General features: G+C 41.9%; 1 protein-coding gene across 5 annotated transcripts; it reads left to right on the plus strand.

The window, feature by feature from the left end:
- The first annotated feature begins 987 nt into the window (after positions 1-987).
- Myh2 (myosin heavy chain 2) lies at positions 988-24,343 on the plus strand. Of its 5 annotated transcripts, none has more exons than XM_035447524.1 (38): positions 988-1,191; positions 1,290-1,433; positions 2,699-2,855; positions 3,905-3,932; positions 4,014-4,128; positions 4,228-4,320; positions 4,908-4,971; positions 5,087-5,185; positions 6,167-6,270; positions 6,726-6,864; positions 7,162-7,280; positions 7,369-7,518; positions 8,586-8,756; positions 8,845-9,154; positions 9,221-9,237; positions 9,748-9,801; positions 11,052-11,139; positions 11,223-11,340; positions 12,837-13,097; positions 13,418-13,673; positions 15,158-15,400; positions 15,512-15,688; positions 15,771-15,916; positions 15,998-16,088; positions 16,177-16,566; positions 17,135-17,261; positions 18,181-18,299; positions 18,429-18,625; positions 19,231-19,414; positions 19,495-19,660; positions 19,757-19,881; positions 20,013-20,321; positions 20,405-20,608; positions 21,158-21,283; positions 21,371-21,541; positions 21,623-21,727; positions 21,837-21,932; positions 24,129-24,343. In XM_035447524.1, exons 1-38 carry the CDS (start codon positions 988-990, stop codon positions 24,279-24,281), a joined length of 5,820 nt encoding a protein of 1,939 aa, XP_035303415.1. In that variant the 3' UTR covers positions 24,282-24,343. The 5 variants fall into 5 exon arrangements, with proteins under 5 accessions (XP_035303415.1, XP_035303416.1, XP_027282921.1 ...); XM_035447525.1 differs by having other exon boundaries at positions 9,232-9,237; positions 9,743-9,801; XM_027427120.2 differs by lacking the exon at positions 9,221-9,237 and having other exon boundaries at positions 9,722-9,801.
- The last annotated feature ends 1,685 nt before the right edge of the window (positions 24,344-26,028 follow it).

Consider the following 26,028-nt stretch of genomic DNA (forward strand, 5'->3'; position numbering starts at 1 on the left):
GGGTTGTCTCCTTCATGCCTTTAACTTGTTTTAGTGTGCAAAGACATCATGTTTGAATAGTTCTACCAGCATCCAATACAAAAGGGGCGGGGGAGGGACAAAAATTAAAATTCTTCCAAAACTACTTTGGGTAAATTTGGCTGAGTATCCATAAGAGGAAATAAAGTTTCTTAACTTATATGGCCAGAAAGATGTGTGAAATTAGAGTAAATGACATTTTATAGGCAAATAATTGCCCAAATCTTTTCCACTTACTTAGTTATTTTAACTTGGTTTCTCCACGTCATTACTCTATCCTGGGGCTTCAAAGTGAAAAGAAGCTGGCTTTATAATCCCTGCCCTAAAGAGGGAGACACTGAGGCTCAAAATGCTTGAGACTTCCCCAGGGTCACAGGGTCCTTGGCAAATTACTCTACCTATAACCTAGTTTCCTAATGAGGATGCCTGTCTCAGAGGATGGGAGATGCTGGATGTCAAGCCCCAAGCACACATCACTGCATTTTGTTCTTATGATGCTTGCTTCAGAACTGCAGCCTAATAGCAGTAGAAGAACTGCCTAGTGTAATTTGCAGCTGGGCAAATTACTGAACAGACACTGTGAAGATCTGCTGGTTGGACTGGAGAAAGGCTCAGTGGTTAACAGTGTTTGGTACTCTTGTTGAAGACCTGAGTTCAGTTCCCAGCACCCACATGGTGCCTCACAACCACCTGTGACTCCAGTTCCAGGGGATCTGACACTCTCATCTGGCTTCTGCAGGTATCAGGCACACATTGAGTGCACAGAATGCACATTGCAATTATATGCATGCATATATATGTGCATATATATGTACATACATACATACATACATACATACATACATACATACATACATACATACATACAGGGAAGCTACTCATACAGATACCAGGCAGTGCAGACTGTATGTTTTTGTTTTGTTTTGTTTTGTTTTTAAATCTCCCTTAGGGTCTGTGAGCTCAGCAGCCATGAGTTCCGACGCCGAGATGGCTGTTTTTGGGGAGGCTGCTCCTTACCTCCGAAAGTCTGAAAAGGAGCGAATCGAGGCCCAGAATAGGCCTTTTGATGCCAAAACATCTGTCTTTGTGGCGGAGCCCAAGGAGTCCTTCGTCAAAGGAACTATTCAGAGCAAAGAGCCAGGGAAAGTGACCGTGAAAACCGAAGCGGGAGCGGTAAGTAGAGAGCCTGCCATGTTGTACCTGTCACATTCCGCTGCATTGGAAGGTTTGGTCCCTCGCTTGACACAATAGTTATATTTTCTATTTAACAGACCCTGACGGTGAAGGAAGACCAGGTTTTCCCTATGAACCCTCCCAAGTATGACAAGATCGAGGACATGGCCATGATGACTCACCTCCATGAGCCCGCTGTGCTGTATAACCTCAAAGAGCGTTATGCAGCCTGGATGATCTACGTGAGTACCCTCCACCAGGGCTCTTTACTGTCATCCATGTGTCCTAAAAGCCTATCACTCACACTGATGCACAAATGTGTCACAAGTATCTACTAGTCACTTGAAGTCACTGGTAGAATTATTAGTTATTGTTGCAACTGTAAGGCACATGCTGAGTGCAACACTTGCTCTTCTCTCCAAAGGGAAGGCCACAGTCCTCGCTGCCCGGCTTGACCACAGATCTGTTGATCAAACATGCTCATGCCTTCTCTCCCCTCTCTATTGCTGTTGCCAAATCATCTCAATGAAGGAAAAGATAAACACACTGTAACATTTAAAAATGGAGGTTTCAGGGATCAAAGTTCATTCATTTTTCACTCTCCACATGTAACAATAATTTGGCTCTGGTCCTATCACCCTTGGACTCCTTCCAGTGTCTCCAGGTAGCCTGGAGTAGTCTGCCCTGCTCTTCCTATCCCTTCATTTACATTGACTGTACATTTATTAACTTCCTCATCTCCTGTGTTGCCTGGGAATTTCTCAATGGGCATCATCTTATTTATGTTTTAGTCTGACTGGCTTGCAAGGTCCTGACACATAATATATATCTGATAAGCATTTGAATGTCATATTGTATATATTCATATTTTTACACAGTTTAGCTGGTACTGATATTCAGCTGGGCAACATCCACACCAGTCAGATGTTTATGCTCCACAGCCACTTTAATTGGCTGGTGCCAGTCCCTAACCAGTTGGCAGCCATCTTTTAAATGTAATCATGCATTGTAATCATGATGCATTTATTTGTTCTCTGTCACTCTGTAACTCAGATATATTTTACAGTGAACCCAAAGCTGCTACATCTACATACTGTTCCATTTATTTTTGAAGGGCTTTTTATCATGCTGTCTTAAAGTGTTGCAAAGTCCCCAATCACCCCTTATTGTTGAATACATATATGTTCAAATTTATGTCCTTATACATTCAAGTTATCTCAATTCTGCAAAGGAAATATATTCCCATTTCTTTCAAGCAATGAAAGTGTCTCATTTTTTAAAAGTGCACACTTTAAAACAAATGGACAGACATGACTTTGGTGAAAACCATGATAAGTCCCAAGGGAAACAGTAGGAACTCTGAATTGGTCATTCCCCTCAGAGATGTTGCTCTGTCAACCATCGGTTTCTGTGCTGGTTCCAGGAAGAAATGTACTTGTGGAAAGTGCTTCTTTTTCTTAGAATTCAACTAAGCATGTTGCTAGTCATTCTCTCTTTCCTTACACAGACCTACTCGGGCCTCTTCTGTGTCACTGTCAACCCCTACAAGTGGCTGCCAGTGTACAACCCTGAGGTGGTGGCAGCCTACCGAGGCAAAAAGCGTCAGGAGGCCCCGCCCCACATCTTCTCCATCTCTGACAATGCCTACCAGTTCATGTTGACGGGTGAGTGGCTTGACTATTTTGTACGTGCCTAATCTTTTCCCTACAGACCCCTAGAAAGAGTTTCAAATCAATTATATCACACCACTTGGGATGACCCTTTTTCTCAGAGGCTTGTGTGTGATAGTATAGAATGGCTTATGAGCTCTCTAATGTTTAAATGTCAACAGAAGTTACCTGTGGTGAGACATATGAACACAAAATACAAGCATCTGTGTGTAGATATACACGCATGCACACATAGACACAGCCATGCATACAGACTGATTCTCTATTACCAGTAGATCAAGAAGCAGGAGAACAAACTGCTTCTGTGGTTTTCTCCTCGGTTTCGTAGATTGTGACCAACAGTACACAGGGCCTTTTCTGGCCTTTACCAGAAACAACCCGTCAGATTTTGGGAGTATTTGGGCATTTATGCTGTGACTCTACCTCTCTGGTGTTTTACTCAACTAAGTTAATCTTATGTACTTGTGGCCCCCTGGGGAATGGCCTGGAGAATTCATTAGGCAAAGTAAAGCATCAAAACAAACTCTTGCCTCCTCTTAAAAATATGATGAAACCACGATACTGTCAAAGCTCCCACCTTCACCCCTTATTATTCCTCACACATCAAAACATTTCCAGTGCCCGAGTCTCATTAGTCCTTTTGCCCACCATGAATGAGTCACTAACTTTAATTGCCATCAAAAGGGGATGGAAAAGCCAGGTCTAGTTTAGATACTGATTTAGTGGTAGAGTATTGGAAAGAAATCTTTGTGTCTCAGGAAAATGCTGCCCTATACCAAGGTTTCTAAGCATTTTCTTCATCATGGAATTCCCCCCAATTAAATGTTCTGGGAAGACCTAAGAGTGATGGTGTTTGGTATAAATGGTTGCATGTGTGCCAAGTAGGGGAGCAGAAGAGATGCAAACTGCAGAAAGATGTCAGGCCAGTGTGCACCAGGCCCTAAGGCTGCTAAACCGAGACAGAAATTTCATGCCGTTAAACTATTCTAGCCATTTACAATCTGGTTCGGAACGACATTAAGTGCCTGCAATTTCTCTTGTAGACCGTGAGAATCAGTCAATCCTGATCACGTAAGTGGGCTTTCATGCTCCTTTTCATGTCTGTGGAAGTGGCTAGACGCAGAGCCTCCTCTGATTGTTTCCATTTGACAGTGGAGAATCCGGGGCCGGGAAGACTGTGAACACGAAGCGTGTCATCCAGTACTTTGCAACAATTGCAGTCACTGGGGACAAGAAGAAGGAGGAGGCTCCTTCTGGCAAAATGCAGGTGGGTCTGATTGTCACAGTCAGAGTCCAGGCTCTATGGGGGGCTCTCAGGCAAGAAAGCCCTGAGCCTAAGATGTGAGGACTGATCTTTCCCTTGCAGGGGACCCTGGAAGATCAAATCATCAGCGCCAACCCCCTGCTGGAGGCCTTTGGCAATGCCAAGACTGTGAGAAATGACAACTCCTCTCGCTTTGTGAGTCTCTTGAACACGGTGATGGGCACTGTCCATTGGCCGAAATCTGTGGGATGGCTGTGATGTAGACCTTGAATCTTTCATTCACAATATATTATACTGTGGTTTTCTTTGGCTAACTTCACAGATCAAAAAAAAACAAACAAAAAAACAAACAAACAAAAAAAAAACAACAAAAAAAAAAAAACAAAAAAACAAAACTGTGGCCTTAAAGGACATGTAACTTTTCTGGAATTTTTCATATTATTATTATTTACACTGTAAAATGTTTTATTTTTAATTTTAATTGACAATAATGGCATATATTTAGGGGAAACAATAGGATGTTGTAATATACTTATACACTGTGGGCTAACTAATCCAAGCTAGTTAACACAGTATAGCCTCCTGCACTTATATTCATACATTCTTAAATCAAAGATAAAAATCCTTCTACTTGTAAGGTAGAAGGTAGGCATTTTATTCCTGTTGTCAATAGTCTCCAACGCGGTATAAAATTAAAGCAGTAATGTTGCAAGTGTTCTGAACATTTTTCAACTACTTGATATTGTTCAAAACAAAGCAGACATGTTGGTTTTCCTTCCAAGGGTAAATTCATCAGAATCCACTTTGGCACTACGGGGAAACTGGCATCCGCTGACATCGAGACATGTAAGTGCTCATCTGCAGCGCCATTCTGTTCTTGGGACTGCTAATGTGGCTGGAAATCAAACCTGCTCTGTGTCAGCTTTTACAGCTCTCCTGCTTGTGATTTGCTTTCTTCTAGACCTGCTAGAGAAGTCCCGGGTCACTTTCCAGCTCAAGGCGGAAAGAAGCTACCACATTTTCTATCAGATCACATCCAACAAGAAGCCAGAGCTGATTGGTAAGGGATGTCAGCCAGTCCCCCTCTGAAGTCACCACACCACACCTGCCAGTGCCCACCCCGATACTCCACGCCTGAATTTTTAAAAATTTCATTAAAAAATAGCTTTACAGGAGCGATTATATAGCTCAGAGCTGAGCTCAAGCTCAGTCCCCAGTACCAAAAAAAGGGGAGCTTTGTAAGTTTGTTGAAATTTGTATTTGCTTATCATAACAATTCTTTAAAAAGCCAAAGAAAAGTGAAAAATCATATTCAATTTCTACTATGAAATAACTGTTTGAACACTTAGATAGACATCATCATATTCACCTTCTATACTTATAATTAAATATAAATAAATGCATGCCATTTACACAGTTGAAGCTATGGCTACACTTTTGGAATTTATATATATTTGCTGAGTGTTATGGTTTTCTTCATATAATATTAATATTGCTCTACAGTTTTGTGGATGGTTGCATAGTGCTCTACACTAGTGATCGGAAAAACTTACTTAATAATATCCTTTTCCCTTTAAGGATTCAGTTTGTTTTCATTTCTGATTTTTAAATGGTCACCACCAAAAAGACTATACTAGTAATCTTTATTTTTTGAGGTAATTTTTATTTTTTGAAAATTTCATACATACATACCATTTGTTATATCGTAGCAATGTTTAAAAATTAGTGTCAGAGGATGGGTGTTGGTGGAGCACGCCTTTAATCCCAGCACTCAGGAGGCAGAGGCAGGTGGATCTCCGTGAGTTAAGACCAGCCTGGTCTATAAGAGCTAGTCCCAGGACAGCCTCCAAAGCCACAGAGAAACCCTGTCTTGAAAAAAAAAATTAGTGTCAGAGAATGCCATGATGTCATCTTGAAGGTCTTTAGTATACATCAGTCATCTTTCACCCTCTTATGTAGCGGCCTCTGAATCTGTCTGGAAATCTCTTGCTTTAATGAAGACAGTGACTGTGCTCATTTTTGCTCTCTTCCATGTACTTAGAAATGCTACTGATTACCACAAACCCATACGATTACCCATTTGTCAGCCAAGGGGAGATCAGTGTGGCCAGCATTGATGACCAGGAAGAACTGATGGCCACAGATGTAAGTAGAACACAGAGCAATGCTTGGGCTTACTGTGCAGGGCCAGAGATATGGTTCACTCCAATAACTATGTGTAGTCTCCATGAGAAACAGCAAAGGAAGAGTTAAGGGTGCTAAGTAAACACTGGACCGCTGGGGTTAGATGCTGTCCCTCAAGAGGCTTTTATAACTTATCACCTCAGACTTTGCCAAAATCCTTGCTGACTTCGAGGCGCAACTTCTCAAAATTATAAGTGTCTGAGGTTTGCCATGTATTCTCTTACACTTCCTTTTGACTCGTGAGGTGACACACACCTGTAACTTTGTTGCCCCAGTGAGCATCCTTCCCACACCCTTCCCTCCCTCCGGTAGTGTTGGTGTGGTTTCCTCAGTATGACCAACTGGTGAGGAATGGGAAAATGCGCTGTAAATAGCAGATCATAACCTAACAGTTACCATCTTCATTTTGTTGGCAGAGTGCTATTGACATTTTGGGCTTTACTAATGATGAAAAGGTCTCCATCTATAAGCTCACGGGAGCCGTGATGCATTATGGGAACATGAAGTTCAAGCAGAAGCAGCGTGAGGAGCAGGCAGAGCCAGATGGCACCGAAGGTACAGCTGTGTCTTCCACCTGACTTCATGCTTCATCTGAAACTCTCATCCTTAAAGTGTTATTCTGAGTTTTCCTAGGATGGCAAACTTGCATTTTTAGATCCAAGCTTTACAGAGCACTTTAATACATCGTGTAAAGCATGAACATGATTTTTGGTAGTCAAGGTCTCGAACTCAGTGAGAACATAGGCAAGACTATTAAAAATGTCCTGAAAACAGTGAACAACATACATGTAAATTTTTTAAGAAAATGGGCTTCTTTGGTCCCTAATACCATTGTACCACCCTTCTTTTTAGTTGCTGACAAGGCTGCCTATCTTCAGGGTCTGAACTCTGCTGACCTTCTCAAAGCCCTCTGCTACCCCAGGGTCAAGGTTGGCAATGAGTATGTCACCAAGGGTCAGACTGTAGAGCAGGTAAGCTTATAATTAAAAACCACCACAAGGGATGAAAGCATTGCACCTTCGTCATGTAACTTCAAGAGTTCTATCTTCATCTTTCAAGGTGACCAATGCAGTGGGTGCCCTGGCCAAGGCAATGTACGAGAAGATGTTCCTGTGGATGGTCACCCGCATCAACCAGCAGTTGGACACCAAGCAGCCCAGGCAGTACTTCATCGGGGTCTTGGACATTGCTGGCTTTGAGATCTTTGACGTGAGTTGCTTGATTGATGGAGCACTTTTATAGCAATGACTATGTTACTGAGAAATTCTGAGTATTAGGATTGTTTCTTGACATTGTCTGTTATATGAAGACTTAAAGGATATTTGCTTGTCACCCCTAGTCATTTTCTGTAGCAAATGACAATCAACACATTTAATGAGGACCCTTCAATTCACTGCAGGATGGAAAGGAGTGTGAATGTGGGTGGGGAGGGGCTCTAAGAATCCCTGGATATAAAGGAAGCTAACATTAAAAAAACACAGTGAAACTTAGTAACCCATAATACGCTCCGAGTATACAGTGCAGAAATCACTGAGAAATACTCAGGGAGATAATAAAGCCTGAGAAAGGCTTAATAATTTAGAATCATCATTAATTAAGTGCAATTAAAATTTAATGCTTGTTAATATAATATCATGAAATAAAAATTTCTATTTGATCATGAAATACATTTCCCTGCTCATAGCTTTTTAAAAGTTTATCTTTTTTTTCTGATTATTACAATAAAACTTGGCTTTACCAGAAAATATAGAAAAGCAATGAAAAACACGCTGTTCTACTAAGTATATCTAGTTCATTTGACATTTGGTAGGGTTTTTAAAGATACAAAAGTGTGCTGTTATATTATACGTGATCTTTTGTGTCTTGTTTATTGTTTTCATTTCACACTAAATAACAATTGCTAGTCACTTGAAATTCTGACCATAGTGGTGTACAGGCTCTGAATCAGCTTCTTAAGGACTGAGAATCTGCTCCTAGATGAGGCCTCTGGAAGACACAGGGGGCATCTGGAATAAACATAGGGAGATTGAGTAGAAACTCAGGAAAAATGTGTAAATTTAAGCAAGTTCAAGAAAAGAAAAGAGTATTAATGCTGACTTAAGACTTTGTTTATAACAGCAACAAATAGTGACTTCCACATGCCTCAAACCTTCCATGCTTTTTATTTTGCAAAAGAGACTCTCCTGACTAATGACGTAGACACTAGCATCTAAAAATTATTGCAAAACAAATGCCCAGTTAATTTCAGAGACAAATAAGCATATCTATTTATTTAGTTCAACAGCCTGGAGCAGCTGTGCATCAACTTCACCAATGAGAAACTGCAACAGTTTTTCAACCACCACATGTTCGTGCTGGAGCAGGAGGAGTACAAGAAGGAAGGCATCGAGTGGACCTTCATTGACTTCGGGATGGACCTGGCTGCCTGCATCGAGCTCATTGAGAAGGTATCCTACTCTGTCTGCTCTGAGCCCCCTTCCCATGTGCTCTGCTCCTCCTATTTACTTAGATGCCTTTGCTTCATCTTCAATCCAGCCAATGGGCATCTTCTCCATCCTGGAAGAGGAGTGCATGTTCCCCAAGGCAACAGACACATCCTTCAAGAACAAGCTGTATGAACAGCATCTTGGGAAGTCAGCCAACTTCCAGAAGCCTAAGGTGGTCAAAGGCAAGGCCGAGGCCCACTTCTCCCTCATTCACTATGCGGGTACCGTGGACTACAACATCACCGGCTGGCTGGACAAGAACAAGGACCCTCTAAATGAGACTGTGGTTGGACTGTACCAGAAGTCTTCAATGAAAACTCTAGCTTACCTCTTCTCTGGAGCTCAAACTGCTGAAGCAGGTGAGGAATCCAAGCCTTAACTTTCTGTAAATATTACAGCTTAGCTATTAGCTTGAGTCTGGTGAGAGCCTCAGCAGAAGGGTGTCATGCCAAACCCCTTGTTCCTTGAGTAGTAGACTACACTGGAGTTTATGCATTTATGGTTCCCCTCCCTACTGACAGAAACCTTATCACAATGGCCAGAAAGGAACTATCAGGCTCTCAACCAATGAAAAACCTGGTCTATAGTTCTTCCCTCATCTATTGAATGTGAAGCATCTAGAGATATTTAGGACAATATAGTGAACAAATTCTGCCTTTCAGTGCTAGCTTCTATTGATGATATTTGAAGTCACTGTGTACCCAGTATCAATACCAGAACTCTTCATGGTTAGGTGGCTGCTGTTCCCATCACCTCCATATAGATAACTAATCACAGAAAAGTGGGTGTGAACTTAGTTGAAAAAAGAAGCTTCCAAGTGGGAAGAAGCTCTTGGGATGGGGGAAGTTCACTTGAGCACTGAAAGCACAGAAATCAGCAGAATGGATCTCCCTGTATTTAAATGATGCTCTCTTTTCCTTCTCCAGAGGCCAGTGGTGGTGGGGCAGCCAAGAAAGGTGCTAAGAAGAAGGGTTCTTCTTTCCAGACCGTGTCTGCCCTATTCAGAGTAAGAATGAACTGTGACACTTCCAATTACCTTAGGAATTTGGCCCCAGAAGTATGAGATCCCATTTTTCAGGAGACAGTAGAAAAGGGCTGATATTTACATCTTCCGTTAATATGAAATGGGAAAGATTTAAATCATTTAGACTTTTATCTCCCCTTTCATGCCAAGCCATCTCAGAATGAAGGGTACCTCTTATGAAATCTTACAGAACTTAATGATCCATCATTCATAATCTAGTTGGATAAAAGGACCCAAAGCCATGTACAGAAAGAGTAAGAAAACACCAGTAAGACTAAGGAAACTGTCCATTGTGGTGTTGTACTCCTGTAATCCTGGACTTGAAAGGCAGAATCAGGAGGACTGAAAACCGAAAACAGTCTGGGATGCATTGTGAGAATAATTACAGCAAGCCCCAAAAGTAAAGCAAACCAAACTAACATCAAAACAAATAAGATTAATGAAACTTAACAATTAACCTACAAAGAAGCTAATATGATATTATTGCTATTGATCCACCAAAATATAAAGTAATTGCCTTATCTATGGAGCTGCAAAAAATGTCCAAGGTCCAAATGTGGTGCAGGATTGCATTTCCTTATTGAAGAACCATGGAGTTTAGTAAAAGATAGAGGCACCATCTAATAGGTAAATATATGTTTGAGTGGCCAAAGATCAGGGAGGAAAGCAGGACAATGCTGATATAGAGTGAAACGAAGCCCATGCCAGGCTTCTGCCAGCAAGAATACAGGAAGGCAGACTGAGGAAGAGACTACATCTCAGCAGAAGCAATAAAAGTCTTCTTTGATTGAAAGTTGGTCCTCCTGAGTCAATGGCAGGAGCTTAGTCAGTGAAGTACTTGTCTTGCAGGTGAAGTGGTTCAGATTCCCAAAAGCCACATTAAAAGAATAAAACCAGTATGGTGGTGTGCACCTACAATCCTAACAATATGAGATGGATTCTTAGAAAATGCCAGGCCAGCAAGCTCTGGCCAATATGGCAAAGCTCTAGATCAATGAGAGACCCTGTCTCAGCCACTGGGTAGAAGGCACCTATGAATTCACATCCAAAGTTGGCCTGAAGCTCCACAAGAGTGGTACACATGCATGCACACCCACATAGAAAACACACATATTAAATAGAAGAAAGAAAACCTGTTATGCAGTCAACCCAAGGCACAGGTTGATTTTACAGATATCACGGACTGTTCATCCCTTTGCTGATAGTCTGACAATGCTTTCCTGATCTTACAGGAGAATTTGAACAAGCTGATGACCAACCTCAGGAGCACTCACCCCCATTTCGTGAGGTGTATCATCCCTAATGAAACCAAGACTCCTGGTAAGAAACTCCAGAGTGAAAGCACAAAGCATGGCTGCCACATCTTTATTGTGTTCTGCTGTGAAATAAACATGCATTTCCAGGTGCCATGGAGCATGAACTGGTCCTGCATCAGCTGAGGTGTAACGGTGTGCTGGAAGGCATCCGCATCTGCCGGAAGGGGTTCCCCAGCAGGATCCTGTATGCAGACTTCAAGCAGAGGTCAGGCCTCTCTTAATTATGATGTCTTTGATGCTTAGTATAAACAAGTTGGATGTAAGCAAGGCAATTTAGTGAAAAGTATGCCTCTATTTAATGTTTTTGATTTGCCACAAAAGAACTAAAGACTCTGAGTCTTACAACATTTTAAAAAGCTACTATGTGAGCCTGGCAGTGATGGCCCATGCCTTTAATCCCAGCACTTGGGAGGCAGAGGCAGGCGGATCTTTGAGTTTGAGGCCAGCTCTACAGAGCTAGTTCCAGGATAGCCAGAGCTACTCAAGGAAAACCTATCTTAAAAAAAAATAGATACTATTGTTAAACGCTGTGTAAAATGTTCACTAGATTTACTAAGACTCATAGATATGTACCCTGGATTCTGTAGTTAGGAGAGTCACTCTTTTATTACCTAATCCCATTTAGCCCTCACCATCTCACAGTTGAAATAAGAACTACTATGATCTCATTTTCTGGCCAAATGAAGTAGGGTTCAGAGCGATCAAATTACTTGCTTAAAGTCAAAGCTAAAAGTCACTGGGTTGGGACATTTCATGGAGAGCTAGTTACAAATAGGTCACCTTCTTGATTTGCTTGATTTCAGTTCTCTCACAGATGAGCTTTTCTAGTATCCCCCAGAATAAGAGGGGTCACGTCATGGTGACAACTCCATAGCTAGATCTCTTTTCTCCTCCCTGATAAGCTGATCTTGAGAATCAAGGCTGAGTTCTGGGTGGAACCTGCAGGGCACTGACCTCCTCTAAGTCTAGAGCTGGTTGACAAAGAATAGCAGTGCTCAAGACCAAAGGGCATCCAAGGTTTGATCTTAGGCCAATAGGATCACTTCTCAAACCTAAAACATCATCTGCTATATTCCTTATTATTTTTATTATTAAAATATAATTACATTTCTCCCTTCCCTTTCCTCCCCCCAGCTCCTCCCATGTTCCTCCTCCCCTTTTCCTTCTCAAATTCATGGATTCTTTTGCTTTATTTAATAGTGTTTCTATATTCATTAATTTAAAAGAAATAGATTTCTTGGACTTATGATCTTTCATTAAAGCAAATCTATCAACCAAAAATAACACATTATATTCCATAGGCCACCTACTCTTAAATGTAAAAAAAATCATAGGATCCTTGAGGACACAGTCTGATAAAAAGAAAAAAAGGAACTGGATAGGTATGGCAGTGCACACCTTTAATCCCAGCACCCAGCAGGCAGAGGTGGGTGCATCTCTGTCACTTTGAAACCAATCTAGTCTGCAGAGTGAGTTCTAGGATAGCCATGGCTACAGAGAAATTCTGGCTAAAATAGAGTGGTGGGGGCAGCAAATGGATTAAAAATATATAGCCAAAGGTTGAAAAACCATGCAAATAATACTGTTCTTTGTTTGTGGACAAAGAACAGTAATTTTTAAAACATTAATTTTAAATAAATCATTTAGAATTTGACCACTGTTTGCAAAACAAATGTTTACAAATGACACCCATTTTAACAGATACAAGGTTTTGAATGCCAGTGCCATCCCCGAGGGACAATTCATCGATAGCAAGAAGGCTTCTGAGAAGCTCCTCGGCTCTATCGACATTGACCACACTCAGTATAAGTTTGGTCACACCAAGGTCTTCTTCAAAGCTGGTCTTCTGGGGCTCCTAGAGGAGATGAGAGATGACAAGTTGGCCCAGCTGATTACCCGAACCCAGGCCATGTGCAGAGGGTTCTTGGCAAGAGTGGAGTACCAGAAGATGGTGGAGAGAAGGTATAAAAAAATGCATAGTTGATTCACATCTTGTGTCTTCAAAAAAATACAGTGGCTGTCTAATTTCTGGAAGTCAAATTTAAGAGTCGGTATTTTTAATAATTTCTTTGGGTGATTCTTAACCATGTCCAAGTTTGAGATGCAACCATGTAGAGAAATAGATGGCGATAAGTTCTTGACCATCACCATGAAATATAACTTTTGTAATCTGCAAGTTTGAATGCAAGTGAGGAATGGGGTGGGAGGGGAACAGAACCGTCAACCCTCATTCCTGAGATTTACTCTCACTTCATCATTAATTAGTAACCACTGCATTTCAGGGAGTCCATCTTCTGTATCCAGTACAACATCCGTGCCTTCATGAATGTCAAGCACTGGCCCTGGATGAAGCTCTTCTTCAAGATCAAGCCCCTGCTGAAGAGTGCCGAGACTGAGAAGGAGATGGCCACCATGAAGGAAGAGTTCCAGAAAACCAAAGATGACCTTGCCAAGTCGGAGGCAAAGAGGAAAGAACTGGAAGAAAAGATGGTGTCACTACTGAAAGAAAAAAATGACTTGCAACTCCAAGTTCAGGCTGTAAGTTGGGGATCTATCCTGGGTATCACTAATCAGAATGAAGCATTGGTGCTCTGGCCATGATAAGTGTGATGTAAAATTTACAGGGAGAGAGAGACTCATCGCTGAGAGATGGTTAAAGAGTCCAAATGTCCACATTTCTCTCACTGTCCAAAAACACACCCAAACCAGTGCTGTGACAATGAGGTAGAACTGTCCTCTTCCAGTCTACACATTTCATCAATCTACAGGAATTGTGGCTTCTTTTCTGCTTGAAGACAGTCTTCAAAAGTGATTAACACAAACCAATCCCAAATAATATATTAATGGGATGACAACATGGAGAAAGATTTTTCCTTTAAATCTTCTATGAACAACATCTTGACATCCATTGGCCTCACATTACCATTATGGGCAGCTGATGGGCAACAGTGTTCTACACCAGACTGTACTGAATTATTGTTTGTTATTGATCTCAAAACTCATGCCTGTTGTTTCTTCCATCTCCATGGGCAGAGGCCTATTACACCACACCTTCAATTCAATCTTAGCATCTAATCTGATGTGCCTTCTCCCAACATTTATTCCACCAAATCTACCAAGTGCTCACTTCTGGGTCAGCCATTTTAGAAACACTTTCATTGAATTGAAAATGCAATGTATAAAACTATTTGGGTTAAAGTTTGCTCATCACAGGGCATTTGTGTTTTCTGGTAAGATTGGTCTCTTCTGTCAGGTTGGGGCAGTGTAATAACTCCTGCAGGCTTACAGAAGGGGCCTTTTTTCTGCTTCCTTCAAATCTGCATCCAACTCTAAACTATTCTCCCCAGATAGTTACTCAGATCCTGTCCACACAGCTAAGTTTAAGACATGGAGCATATCATAGTCTCTAAGGTAGTCAAAGGATGATGGCAGAGGATCATTAGCATATACATACATACATACATACATACATACATACATACACACACACACACACACACACACACACACACACACAGAGTGCATGTGCGCTCGCCATTCTCTCTTCAGTAGGGCCATTCTCCAGTACCACAAAGAAAAAAAAAATCAGCATCCGTAACATCTTGCACTTTCCCTGCACAAATGTTTCCTCACCTGTCTCCTACTATTTCTGCTATAAGCCAATTTCTACACACTCCACACCTACTGATCTCTCAAGGGCCAAAAACTAATTCCATAAAGCATCAAAGAGTCAATGTGTTTGATGTCTAATATAAATTATGTTTTAAATTAATGTCAGCTTTGAGAGATGGGTGTTCTCATCTATTATAAAACATACTGTCATAAGGAAAGGAAAACAACATAGTTTGTTGTTCCCAAAATGCAAAATGTGTTGCACAGGTAAGTGGTTTATGAAACAAAGTCCTTGAAAACATAAATAAATGAACATAAGAAACCCAATGACCAACTCAAGAAAGTTCAAGTGTTATCATGGAAATAGATTTGATTCTTTCTCCTAATTTTGATCGTATTACCAATTCCAGGAAGCTGAAGGCTTGGCTGATGCAGAGGAAAGATGTGACCAGCTGATCAAAACCAAAATCCAGCTGGAGGCCAAAATCAAAGAGGTGACAGAGAGAGCTGAGGATGAGGAGGAGATCAACGCTGAGCTGACAGCCAAGAAGAGGAAGCTGGAGGATGAGTGCTCAGAGCTGAAGAAAGACATTGATGACCTTGAGCTGACACTGGCCAAGGTTGAGAAGGAGAAGCATGCCACAGAGAACAAGGTCTGAGATATACAGATGGAAAGTTTATGACTCCTTTAAATTATGAAATAAAACATAAGAATAAATCTATTAAAACATAACATGTAATACAAAGCATGTTTGCTTCCTAAGGTGAAAAACCTCACAGAGGAGATGGCAGGCCTGGACGAAACCATCGCCAAGCTGACCAAGGAGAAGAAGGCCCTCCAAGAGGCCCATCAGCAGACCCTGGATGACCTGCAGGCAGAGGAGGACAAAGTTAACACTCTGACCAAGGCCAAAATCAAGCTTGAACAGCAAGTGGATGATGTAAGCGGTGTATTATCAAGGGAATGATTTCCTTCTAACGGAAACTATGCATTCCTTCTGACACAACACTATATTCATTTAGCTTGAGGGGTCCTTGGAGCAAGAAAAGAAACTTCGCATGGACCTGGAAAGAGCCAAGAGGAAACTTGAGGGTGACTTGAAACTGGCCCAGGAGTCCATAATGGATATTGAAAATGAGAAACAGCAGCTTGATGAAAGACTCAAAAAGTAAGCATTAAAGAACTGCTTAGAGCTTTGCTTCCAGTGCTGGCTATGGATGGGATTTCTATCTTGTGTTTCTTCTTTAAGGAAAGAGTTTGAGATGAGCAATCTGCAGAGCAAGATTGAAGATGAGCAGGCGGTCGGCATTCAGCTGCAGAAGAAGATCAAGGAGCTGCAAGTAAGTAAATGGCTTCTATCACTGTAACTCATCAGCAAAAAAAACGACTGACCTAAAAAGCTGAGCCTGTACTTTCTGCTACCCCCAGGCCCGCATTGAGGAACTGGAGGAGGAAATCGAGGCAGAGAGGGCCTCCAGGGCCAAAGCAGAGAAGCAGCGCTCTGACCTCTCCCGGGAACTGGAGGAGATCAGCGAAAGGCTGGAAGAGGCAGGTGGGGCCACTTCAGCCCAGATTGAGATGAACAAGAAGAGAGAGGCTGAGTTCCAGAAGATGCGCAGAGACCTGGAGGAGGCCACCCTGCAGCATGAAGCTACAGCAGCCACCCTGAGGAAGAAGCACGCAGACAGTGTGGCTGAGCTTGGGGAGCAGATTGACAACCTGCAGAGGGTCAAGCAGAAGCTGGAGAAGGAGAAGAGTGAGATGAAGATGGAGATTGACGACCTTGCCAGTAATGTAGAGACAGTGTCTAAGGCCAAGGTACGTGGTTGGAAATTGATATTAATGATGCCAATCCATAGTGATATATCAGTTTGCATAGGACACTTCATATACATTAAGCCACCTGTTATTTTCAGTAATACAGAAATGTGAAAAATGATACAATTTTTGCTTATCAAGACATGGAATTTAAAGAAGGCAAGCCCATCAGACTATCACAGTGTTAATAGGTAACTTGAGCACAAGTCACCTGTGTTTTCCAGGTTTCCAGCTGGATAGAACAGGTCTCTCATATTTTTTTATTATATGACAATGGTCTCATATATGTAAAAGCAGTGAAGTATTTTTAATATCCTCTTATAGGACAGGCCATAGAATTCTTATAGAGTCATAAAATCAGAATCTAATCTCAAATTTTATATTGCTATTGCACATAGCTTTATAATTTTACTTCAATAAAAGGAAAGACATTGTCTAAGTTACATAATTTATAGGATAATTTGATTAGTTGTTCAAACCGATATTTTATTCCTTTGCAGAAAATCAGATACAAGACTGGTCATTCTCTCAGAGCATCATGATCCCCTTCTTTCTCTCTCTCTCTTAGGGAAACCTAGAGAAGATGTGCCGCACCCTGGAGGACCAGGTGAGTGAACTCAAATCCAAGGAGGAGGAACAGCAGCGGCTGATCAACGACCTGACGACCCAGAGGGGACGCTTGCAGACCGAATCTGGTAATTCTCCATCTTCGATGGTGTCTGAGCATAGAGATGAGGTAGTTAAGAATAAATGACTTGGTGATGTGAGCACCTAATATAAGCAACTGAGAAGGTGGGTGATTCACCGGAAGGCTCAGGCTCAGCCTGCATCAAGGTCATGACTAGTTCAAGCTCTGATCCAGAGAGGTCATGAGGATTTATCTACAGAGCAGTTGCTGGGATCAGAAACCACTCTAGCAGGAGCCCAGGGCTTCTGTCTCAGCCCTTATTTTTCATTGCTGCTATTCCTTTTTTTTGCAGTTCAGGGGATCAAATCCACAGCCTCACACATGCTAAGCATGTAATCTTCCACGAAGTTGTCCACAGCCCTACATGTCCTTTTGTTTATGTCAGCATGAATTAAATCTCTGAATGGCATGCCCAGTTCTCAGTCATCTCTGGACATCCTCAGGATGGCTCAGTGGGTGATGCTTCACAAGCCTGGAGTGTTGAGTTCAATCTCCTAAACCCACACAAAGCAGGGAGGAAAGAACTGACTCTACCAAGTTGTCCTCTGACTTTCACATGTATACTGTAGATCACACACACACACACACACACACACACACACACACACACACACACACACACACACACGAGCATGTATGAGTCTCTACAAGTAGATATTTTAGATACTTGTTTGGATCCTCAGTACAAAATTTTACATACTATTGCATAAGGAAGATTTCACTATGGAGAAGAAAAAGGAATTAAAACTGTATATATTCCTCTGGATTGCTACACAAGTTTCACTAGAAAACCTAGAGATTTCGCACAGAGCCAGAAAGTGTCAGTATATAATTTAATCATCCGAGAGTTAAATTTACTTCTCAAATGGGCTTCAGAATTCATTCTTCATTTAGAGAACAACAGTGCTGCTTCTTCTGTTTCCCAGGTGAATTTTCACGGCAGCTTGATGAGAAGGAAGCGTTGGTGTCTCAGTTATCAAGGGGGAAGCAAGCGTTTACCCAACAGATTGAGGAGCTAAAAAGGCAGCTTGAAGAGGAAGTAAAGGTGATTCTTGACCTAAGGCTGGTGGCTGCATTTTGTCCAAGCATTGACCCTAAAAGCCTAGTTCCATCAACTTTAAGGAAACCGAGTGCTTAAATATCTAGTACAATGAAGGTGTAACCATCTCCACAGGCCAAGAACGCGCTGGCCCACGCCCTGCAGTCCTCCCGCCATGACTGTGACCTGCTGAGGGAACAGTATGAGGAGGAACAGGAATCCAAGGCTGAGCTTCAGAGGGCGCTGTCCAAGGCCAACAGTGAGGTGGCCCAGTGGAGGACCAAATATGAGACAGATGCCATCCAGCGCACGGAGGAGCTGGAGGAGGCCAAGTATGTGCACATTTGGGAGAGAATGTATAGGAAACCTCATGCATTCATGCCACAACATTGCAGAGTAACTTCTGTTTGCTAGACTATAATAATAATTTCTGAATAGAATGAGCACAACAACCCTGCTCCACTGACTTAAAAATCCAGTTAAGGTAACAAAGCATAACAGATAATTGCTAACTTCAGAGCTTGCTAATTCTTTGCCAAGCGCCCCAAACTCATTGCTGCTTCTGTACTAACCAGGCCCTCTGTATGCATCAGTCCTCATAGGTCTCCCAGTAGTTCACTCTGGGTTCTTAGCAAGACCTTCCCTAAATAGCTAGGAATCTTGCCCAGTGATGACTGTGTTTTATTTCTCTTCACTGCACTTACATCGTAAAGGTGTTATTAAGAAACTTGGGACTTGGCTGATGTTGATTTTTTTTTCATTTGTTTGTGAGCTTCACAAAGCGGGTGGTATTTGTTTTGTCCACTAAGAGGACCCCAGTGATGTTTCTTGAATGAATGACTAGCATTAATATGAAGTTTTCAATATTCTTTAGCGTGATGACACTTCATATTGTTAATATGGTTTCTTCTCCCTAAAACTTCATGTCATCTTCAAGGAAGAAGCTGGCTCAGCGTCTGCAGGCGGCTGAGGAGCACGTGGAAGCTGTGAACGCCAAGTGTGCTTCCCTGGAGAAGACGAAGCAGAGGCTGCAGAATGAGGTAGAAGACCTCATGCTGGATGTGGAGAGGACCAACGCGGCCTGTGCTGCCCTGGACAAGAAGCAGAGAAACTTCGACAAGGTGATCCCTGCAGCATCCTCTCCCTGTTCTGCATACCTTTCCCTCGCCTTCACAGTAGCTCACTGCTCTTGGTTTTCCAGATCCTGGCAGAGTGGAAGCAGAAATATGAGGAAACACACGCCGAGCTGGAGGCGTCCCAGAAGGAGGCCCGCTCCCTCGGCACTGAGCTCTTCAAGATGAAGAATGCCTATGAGGAGTCTTTGGATCAGCTAGAAACTCTGAAGCGAGAGAATAAGAACTTGCAGCGTGAGGCCCTTTCTCTCTCACCAGTACCCAAGACTCAGAGGGATCTCTATGTCATGCTTTGACCACATCCTTACCTATTTTCCACCCCATTAACAGAGGAGATTTCCGACCTCACGGAGCAGATCGCAGAAGGAGGGAAGCGTATCCATGAACTGGAGAAAATAAAGAAACAAGTAGAACAAGAGAAATGCGAACTTCAGGCTGCTCTAGAAGAAGCAGAGGTACAGGCTGCATGCTTGGTTAATCAACATATTCAGGAAGAATTGCGTCCCCCTACAAGGCATGTAAACAGATGCAACATTTCAATGTGCTTCTTTGATGTTTGCTGATGTCCTCTCTTGCTGTCCTTAAGGCATCCCTGGAGCATGAAGAGGGGAAGATCCTGCGCATCCAGCTGGAGCTGAACCAAGTCAAGTCTGAGATCGACAGGAAGATTGCCGAGAAGGATGAGGAGATCGACCAGCTGAAGAGAAACCACATCAGAGTCGTGGAGTCCATGCAGAGCACCCTGGATGCAGAGATCAGGAGCAGGAATGATGCCATCAGGATCAAGAAGAAGATGGAGGGAGACCTCAATGAGATGGAAATCCAGCTGAACCACTCCAACCGCATGGCTGCTGAGGCCCTGAGAAACTACAGGAACACACAAGGCATCCTCAAGGTACGTGGCACCAAGAGATGGTTCCAGATGAGGGGGTGACTCAGCCTGAGGACATGGAGTCTCATTGACTGTTTATTGCACAGGACACCCAGCTGCACCTGGATGATGCTCTCCGGGGCCAGGAGGACCTGAAGGAGCAGCTGGCTATGGTTGAGCGCAGAGCCAACCTGCTGCAGGCTGAGATTGAAGAGCTGCGGGCCACGTTGGAGCAGACAGAGAGGAGCAGGAAGATTGCAGAGCAGGAGCTGCTGGATGCCAGTGAGCGCGTGCAGCTCCTCCACACCCAGGTGGGGTTTTGTACAAAGACCTCCCCCAGCAGTAAATGCTTAAGCATCTCAAACATAAAAGCCTGAACTTTTTATATAACAGCCAAGTTTTAACTTCCGCCAAATTTCACTGTGTTACTGAGAAATCTCTCACTGTTTTATGTTAGCAATTGTTATTGATTCTCTCCCTAGAACATTTTAAGGGTGCCTATGCTCTACTGTATCCCCATAGCTATTCACCCTTACTATCAACGTTGACATTTTTATTGTGAAGAAACCGCATGATACAAACATCTGTTGTAATGTTACTTATGTGCATGGATATTCTGATTGGTAAATGATAATTATAAAATCATAAAGCTGCTTCATCTACTTCTAGTGCACATGAAGATGCTAACTATTCTGCAACATTTCTATCTTTTTCTATTTATAACTGGGCTATGTAACATATTTCTTTAATGTTGAAGGGCATTTCTTTTACTTACGCATTTTTATCTGATGCTTTTCAAGAAATAACTACCCCTAAGTACTTTGATAACGTACGAAAGTGTAACAATTGTTTTTAACTAGAACACCAGCCTCATCAACACCAAGAAGAAACTGGAGACAGACATTTCCCAAATCCAGGGAGAGATGGAGGACATCGTCCAGGAAGCCCGCAATGCAGAAGAGAAGGCCAAGAAAGCCATCACTGATGTGAGCGGAGGGCAAGATGGAGGTGGAAAATCTGAATCCTGCTGGGCTTTGTCAGCCATTAGCCAACTCTGTTTGATCATTCACTAGGCTGCCATGATGGCGGAGGAGCTGAAGAAGGAGCAGGACACCAGCGCCCACCTGGAACGGATGAAGAAGAACATGGAACAGACGGTGAAGGACCTGCAGCTGCGTCTAGATGAGGCCGAGCAGCTGGCGCTGAAGGGCGGCAAGAAGCAGATCCAGAAACTGGAGGCCAGGGTAGGTGTCTGTGTTTGTCCATTTCCGAGTGTTTCCAATGGCTCATTGGAACAAAATTCTTCAGAGCCTTCCCTTTTGTAGGTGCGTGAACTGGAGGGCGAGGTTGAGAGTGAACAGAAGCGGAATGTGGAAGCTGTCAAAGGTCTTCGCAAACACGAGAGGCGAGTGAAGGAGCTCACTTACCAGGTAAGCAGTGGTCCTTAGCAACTATTACCCCTCCAGATGTGTGTGAGACACTCACGGTAATAGCTAGTGCTTGGGGAGTAATGCCCTGTGGTTCTTAACAATCTTGCAGACAGAAGAAGACCGAAAAAATATTCTCAGACTTCAAGATTTGGTGGATAAACTCCAGGCAAAAGTGAAATCTTACAAGAGACAAGCCGAGGAGGCTGTGAGTATCCTTAGGAGAGGGAATCGTGAAGTCCTTGGATTGAGAAAAGCTAGTAAATAACTTGATTGACCACCTCATTTAGTAAATAAGCCATTTGCTGTATACAGACTCCGTACTTTAGGGCTTTGTACATCTTTGTACTTTTTGCTTATTGCTTCTAGTATCAACAGCTTGATTTTTAAGGGAAAACTCCAGCTTCCAAAGGAATTCCCCCACCCCCAAATAAAAGTAGAAATAATACAAGCTGTTTTCCATGGCTGTGGTGGGGACAAAGCAATACAGAGATAAGAACAGAGATAAGAAAGATAAGCAGAAATCCCCAGACACCTAGCCATTAACAAGCAAACTTAAAAATAATTCCTGGGGGCTGGAGAGATGGTTCAGCAGTTAAGATAACCGGCTACTCTTCCTGTGTTCAATTCCCAGCATCCATAATGATCTGTAATTCCAGTTCCAGGGGATCTGCCACACTCTTCTGGCCTCCATAGACGCCAGGCAAACAAGTGGTTCACAGACATACATGCAGGCAAAATATCTGCACACATAAAATATAAAACGAAAGTAAAAATAACTTGGGCTAAAATAGACATTAGAAAAAGCTTGATTACCAGAGATAATTATTCATGATAAATGAAATTACAAGGAAGATGTGACTTTTACAAATATATGGAAGCAGTGAAAGTTGCTTAGAGGGTTAATTCGTTGCTTTCTGAGCTTTTAGCATTAATCAAAAATAAAAACAAATGAATAAATTAATATCCAATGGAAGCACGCAATTCTGATAAAATAAAGGTAGAAATGAACTGAATCTAGTATGCTATTTTCTATTTTGACATTTTAATAATACCTAATAACTTCTGGAGAATTAATAAAACAAATACATTTATTGCTAGCTTAATGAAGAAAAGTAGAGTAAATGCAAATAGCACATCACTAATAAAAAGGGAGACATGCCTTGTAGAGGAAGGATTTTTAGTGCATCATATAAATCTATTCAGAGAGCTCAGATCACAAAGAAACTGATCTTTTTTTTTTTTTTTTTTTTTTTTTTCTGAAGAAAGTGAGTTACCAAGTTGGGTGAAGAAGTTACTCCAGAATTACTGTTGAAAAGGACCCAGGTCCGGATAGGTCTTTCAAAATTTCAAGGGACAGATAATCCCCAGCTATGTAAGCTGTTCAAGAGCAATGAAAAAAAGATGCAAAGCTTTCCAATTCACATTACAAAGCTCACATAACCCTCATACCAAAACCCGTCCAAGGGAGGACAGGGGAAGAAATGAAATGAAGGCAACCTTATTCCTGCCTGCAGTTACAGCACGGACACATTACTAAGTCCTAAAACCCACTCAACACTAAAGCCCATACTTAAATGAAGGAATTGTCTATCAGTGGATAAATGCGCTTAAGTCCTATAATGTAATGATGTCTTATTCTGGAATCTGGCAATGTAACAGTTATATCAAAATCAGGAGGAAACAACCACTTTGTGCCAGAATCATCCCTAGTAAACTTTAATGGACATTTTCAATGTTTTAAATGGCTATTAAGTCAATCATCCTTAATATAATAAGGAATAATTAATTTCAGTTAACAATTATCACCTAACAGCTAGCATTAACAAGCTGGCCTTTTTTTATGTTTTTGACTTCCCTGACCTTTTTTTTTTTCTCGCTTTATTCATGGCATATGTCCATTCAGATATTTTAGTTGTTGGGACAGGATAGGTGGTTCAGTTATAAAGAGCACTTGTTGCTCTCCCAGAGGATCTGAGTTTGGTTCCCAGCACCCATGCCAGGCAGCTCACAACAATCTGTAACTCTAGCTCCAGGAGATCCAAGCCCTCTTCTGGTCATCAAGAGTGTCTGCATACACATACACACATGAAAACACACACACACACACACACACACACACACACACACACACACACACACAGAGAGAGAGAGAGAGAGAGAGAGAGAGAGAGAGAGAGAGAGAGAGAGAGATCCTTACAAAGAGATATTTTTGTAAAAAAATTTGGAATGAGATAATTTGGTGACACCAATCTCAAATCATAAAATTAATTTCAGTGGTAAGCAAGATCTCAGAAAGGGTAAGATTTTATTTCTCTGTTGATGTCAAGTCCTGTTTCTGCTGGTCTACAGAGCTTAGAATGATTATAACATGAGTTTATCATAATTCTGCTTTTGTTCTCAGGAGGAACAGTCCAACACAAATCTATCCAAATTCCGAAAGATCCAGCATGAACTGGAGGAAGCCGAGGAAAGGGCTGACATTGCAGAGTCTCAGGTCAACAAGCTGCGGGTGAAGAGTCGAGAAGTTCACACGAAAATTATAAGTGAAGAGTGAGCAAGCCCTGATGTTGTGGTGTGACTGAAGAGAAGCACAAAATGTGAAGCCTTTGGTCATGTCCCTGTAGGATTCTATTCCATCCTATTGCAAGGAAATAAAGAACCCAAGTTCTTTTGCAAGTAATATCCTTAGGCTGGTCCTGTCTTTTATCACCTTCCTAAAGCAGTGTCTAAGTCTGAAGAATCTCAGACTGTTTAACAGTCACATCCAATCTGCTACTAAGAAATGCTCACTTATTCACATGTACCTTTGGTTCATCGAGACACTTTAAGTTGGTAAAGGTGTCACTTAACAAGAAAGCCTGTTCCAGTGAACAGAACTCTGGAAGTCATTTCTATTTCTTCTTAGTTGTCCCTCGTATATTCGTCTTGTCAAATCCCAGGTAGCTTCTACATCTCATAACACAATCCTGACTTTCCAGATCTAGACAAAGAATGGTGCTAAGTATATTTCTACAGAGATAATTCACACTAATCTTGTCATTGAATCTTCTTGTTTAATGACCGAATAAAGAAAACAAACACCAAATATTCTTCATTAGCTCATGAAAACCCCAATATTAATGCCATGAATATATAATTAATACCACAGTATATGCATTGGGTCTTCTGTATCATCAGTTGGAAATAACTCTTCCTTATGAAAGCTGTAGGGTGCCTATCAGATCTAGACACATAGAAAACACTATTCTATATGTTATAATTTGGTATTGATTTTTCACATTTTTATAGCCTCCTCTATAATCATATGAAGAGCCTAAAATCAATGTCTAAGAGATCAGACCAAGACTCTCAAAGCAGTTCACTAAAATGCATATAGAAACATAGTAGCTATCTAGATTATTGAGACATTTTCCTAGAAGATTAACATTTTAGAACTGGAGACAGCTTTGATGCGCCACCAAAAACACAGCCTTCCTAAACAGCACCCAGTAAAAAGCTAAATGCTAACTTCCCATGTGAGCCGAAAGCAAAAGTGTCTTGGCTTAGGTGGCAAGTCTGAGACATGGAAGTAACTCAGCAGGTAAGCCGGTTTGCAGTGGTTTCAGGAAGAGCTCAAGATTGCTCTTCTGTCTGTATTGGCCCATCTTTCATCCCTGCCCCCCACTTCATCCATCAATACTTAAGTATCTTATAACTTGGTAGCAACAACAACAATAACAACAAACCAGGCCTTGCTTTCTCCTCCCTGGAAAGTTTTCTCAGAATAGAACCAAAGTCCATCTTAAAATTTCCATCAAATTCTAGTCAGAGAATTATGACAGTGTTTGCTTTGAGAACTCTTAGCCACATTTTCCAGGTACCCAATAAAGAAACACATAGATAAGAAGCAAAGTGATGTACCTGATGGAACAAAGCAGCTAATAGTTAACTAGGGAAGCTCCTGGTGGATGTGCAGCCCTTCGGGACTCTTGGTGGTGCCTTTAATCCACTCTAGACAGAAGAGTGTTATCAGCTCAGATCAGTTGCCCAAGTTCTAAACTGCTGTGTGACTTGTGGGACTCCCCTCTATTCTTTGAGGTTGGTTGCTTTGTTAGAAAATGAGAAATGTGAATGACATAGTCCCTTGCAGTAATAAAATCATATGACCATCACAAACCTGCATCTCTAGATATCTACTTTCACGTAGCAACTTGTTTCACCTCATCAGTGGAATAGAGCTGGGTGTAAAACAAGAGCCTGGGGGCTCAGTCTCAGTCATGCAACTGTAGCTATGAGAGAGATGCAAGGCTATTTGGACAGCA

Source organism: Cricetulus griseus, chromosome 7, assembly GCF_003668045.3.
Source record: "Cricetulus griseus strain 17A/GY chromosome 7, alternate assembly CriGri-PICRH-1.0, whole genome shotgun sequence".
In the NCBI taxonomy this organism is placed as follows: Eukaryota; Metazoa; Chordata; class Mammalia; order Rodentia; family Cricetidae; genus Cricetulus; species Cricetulus griseus.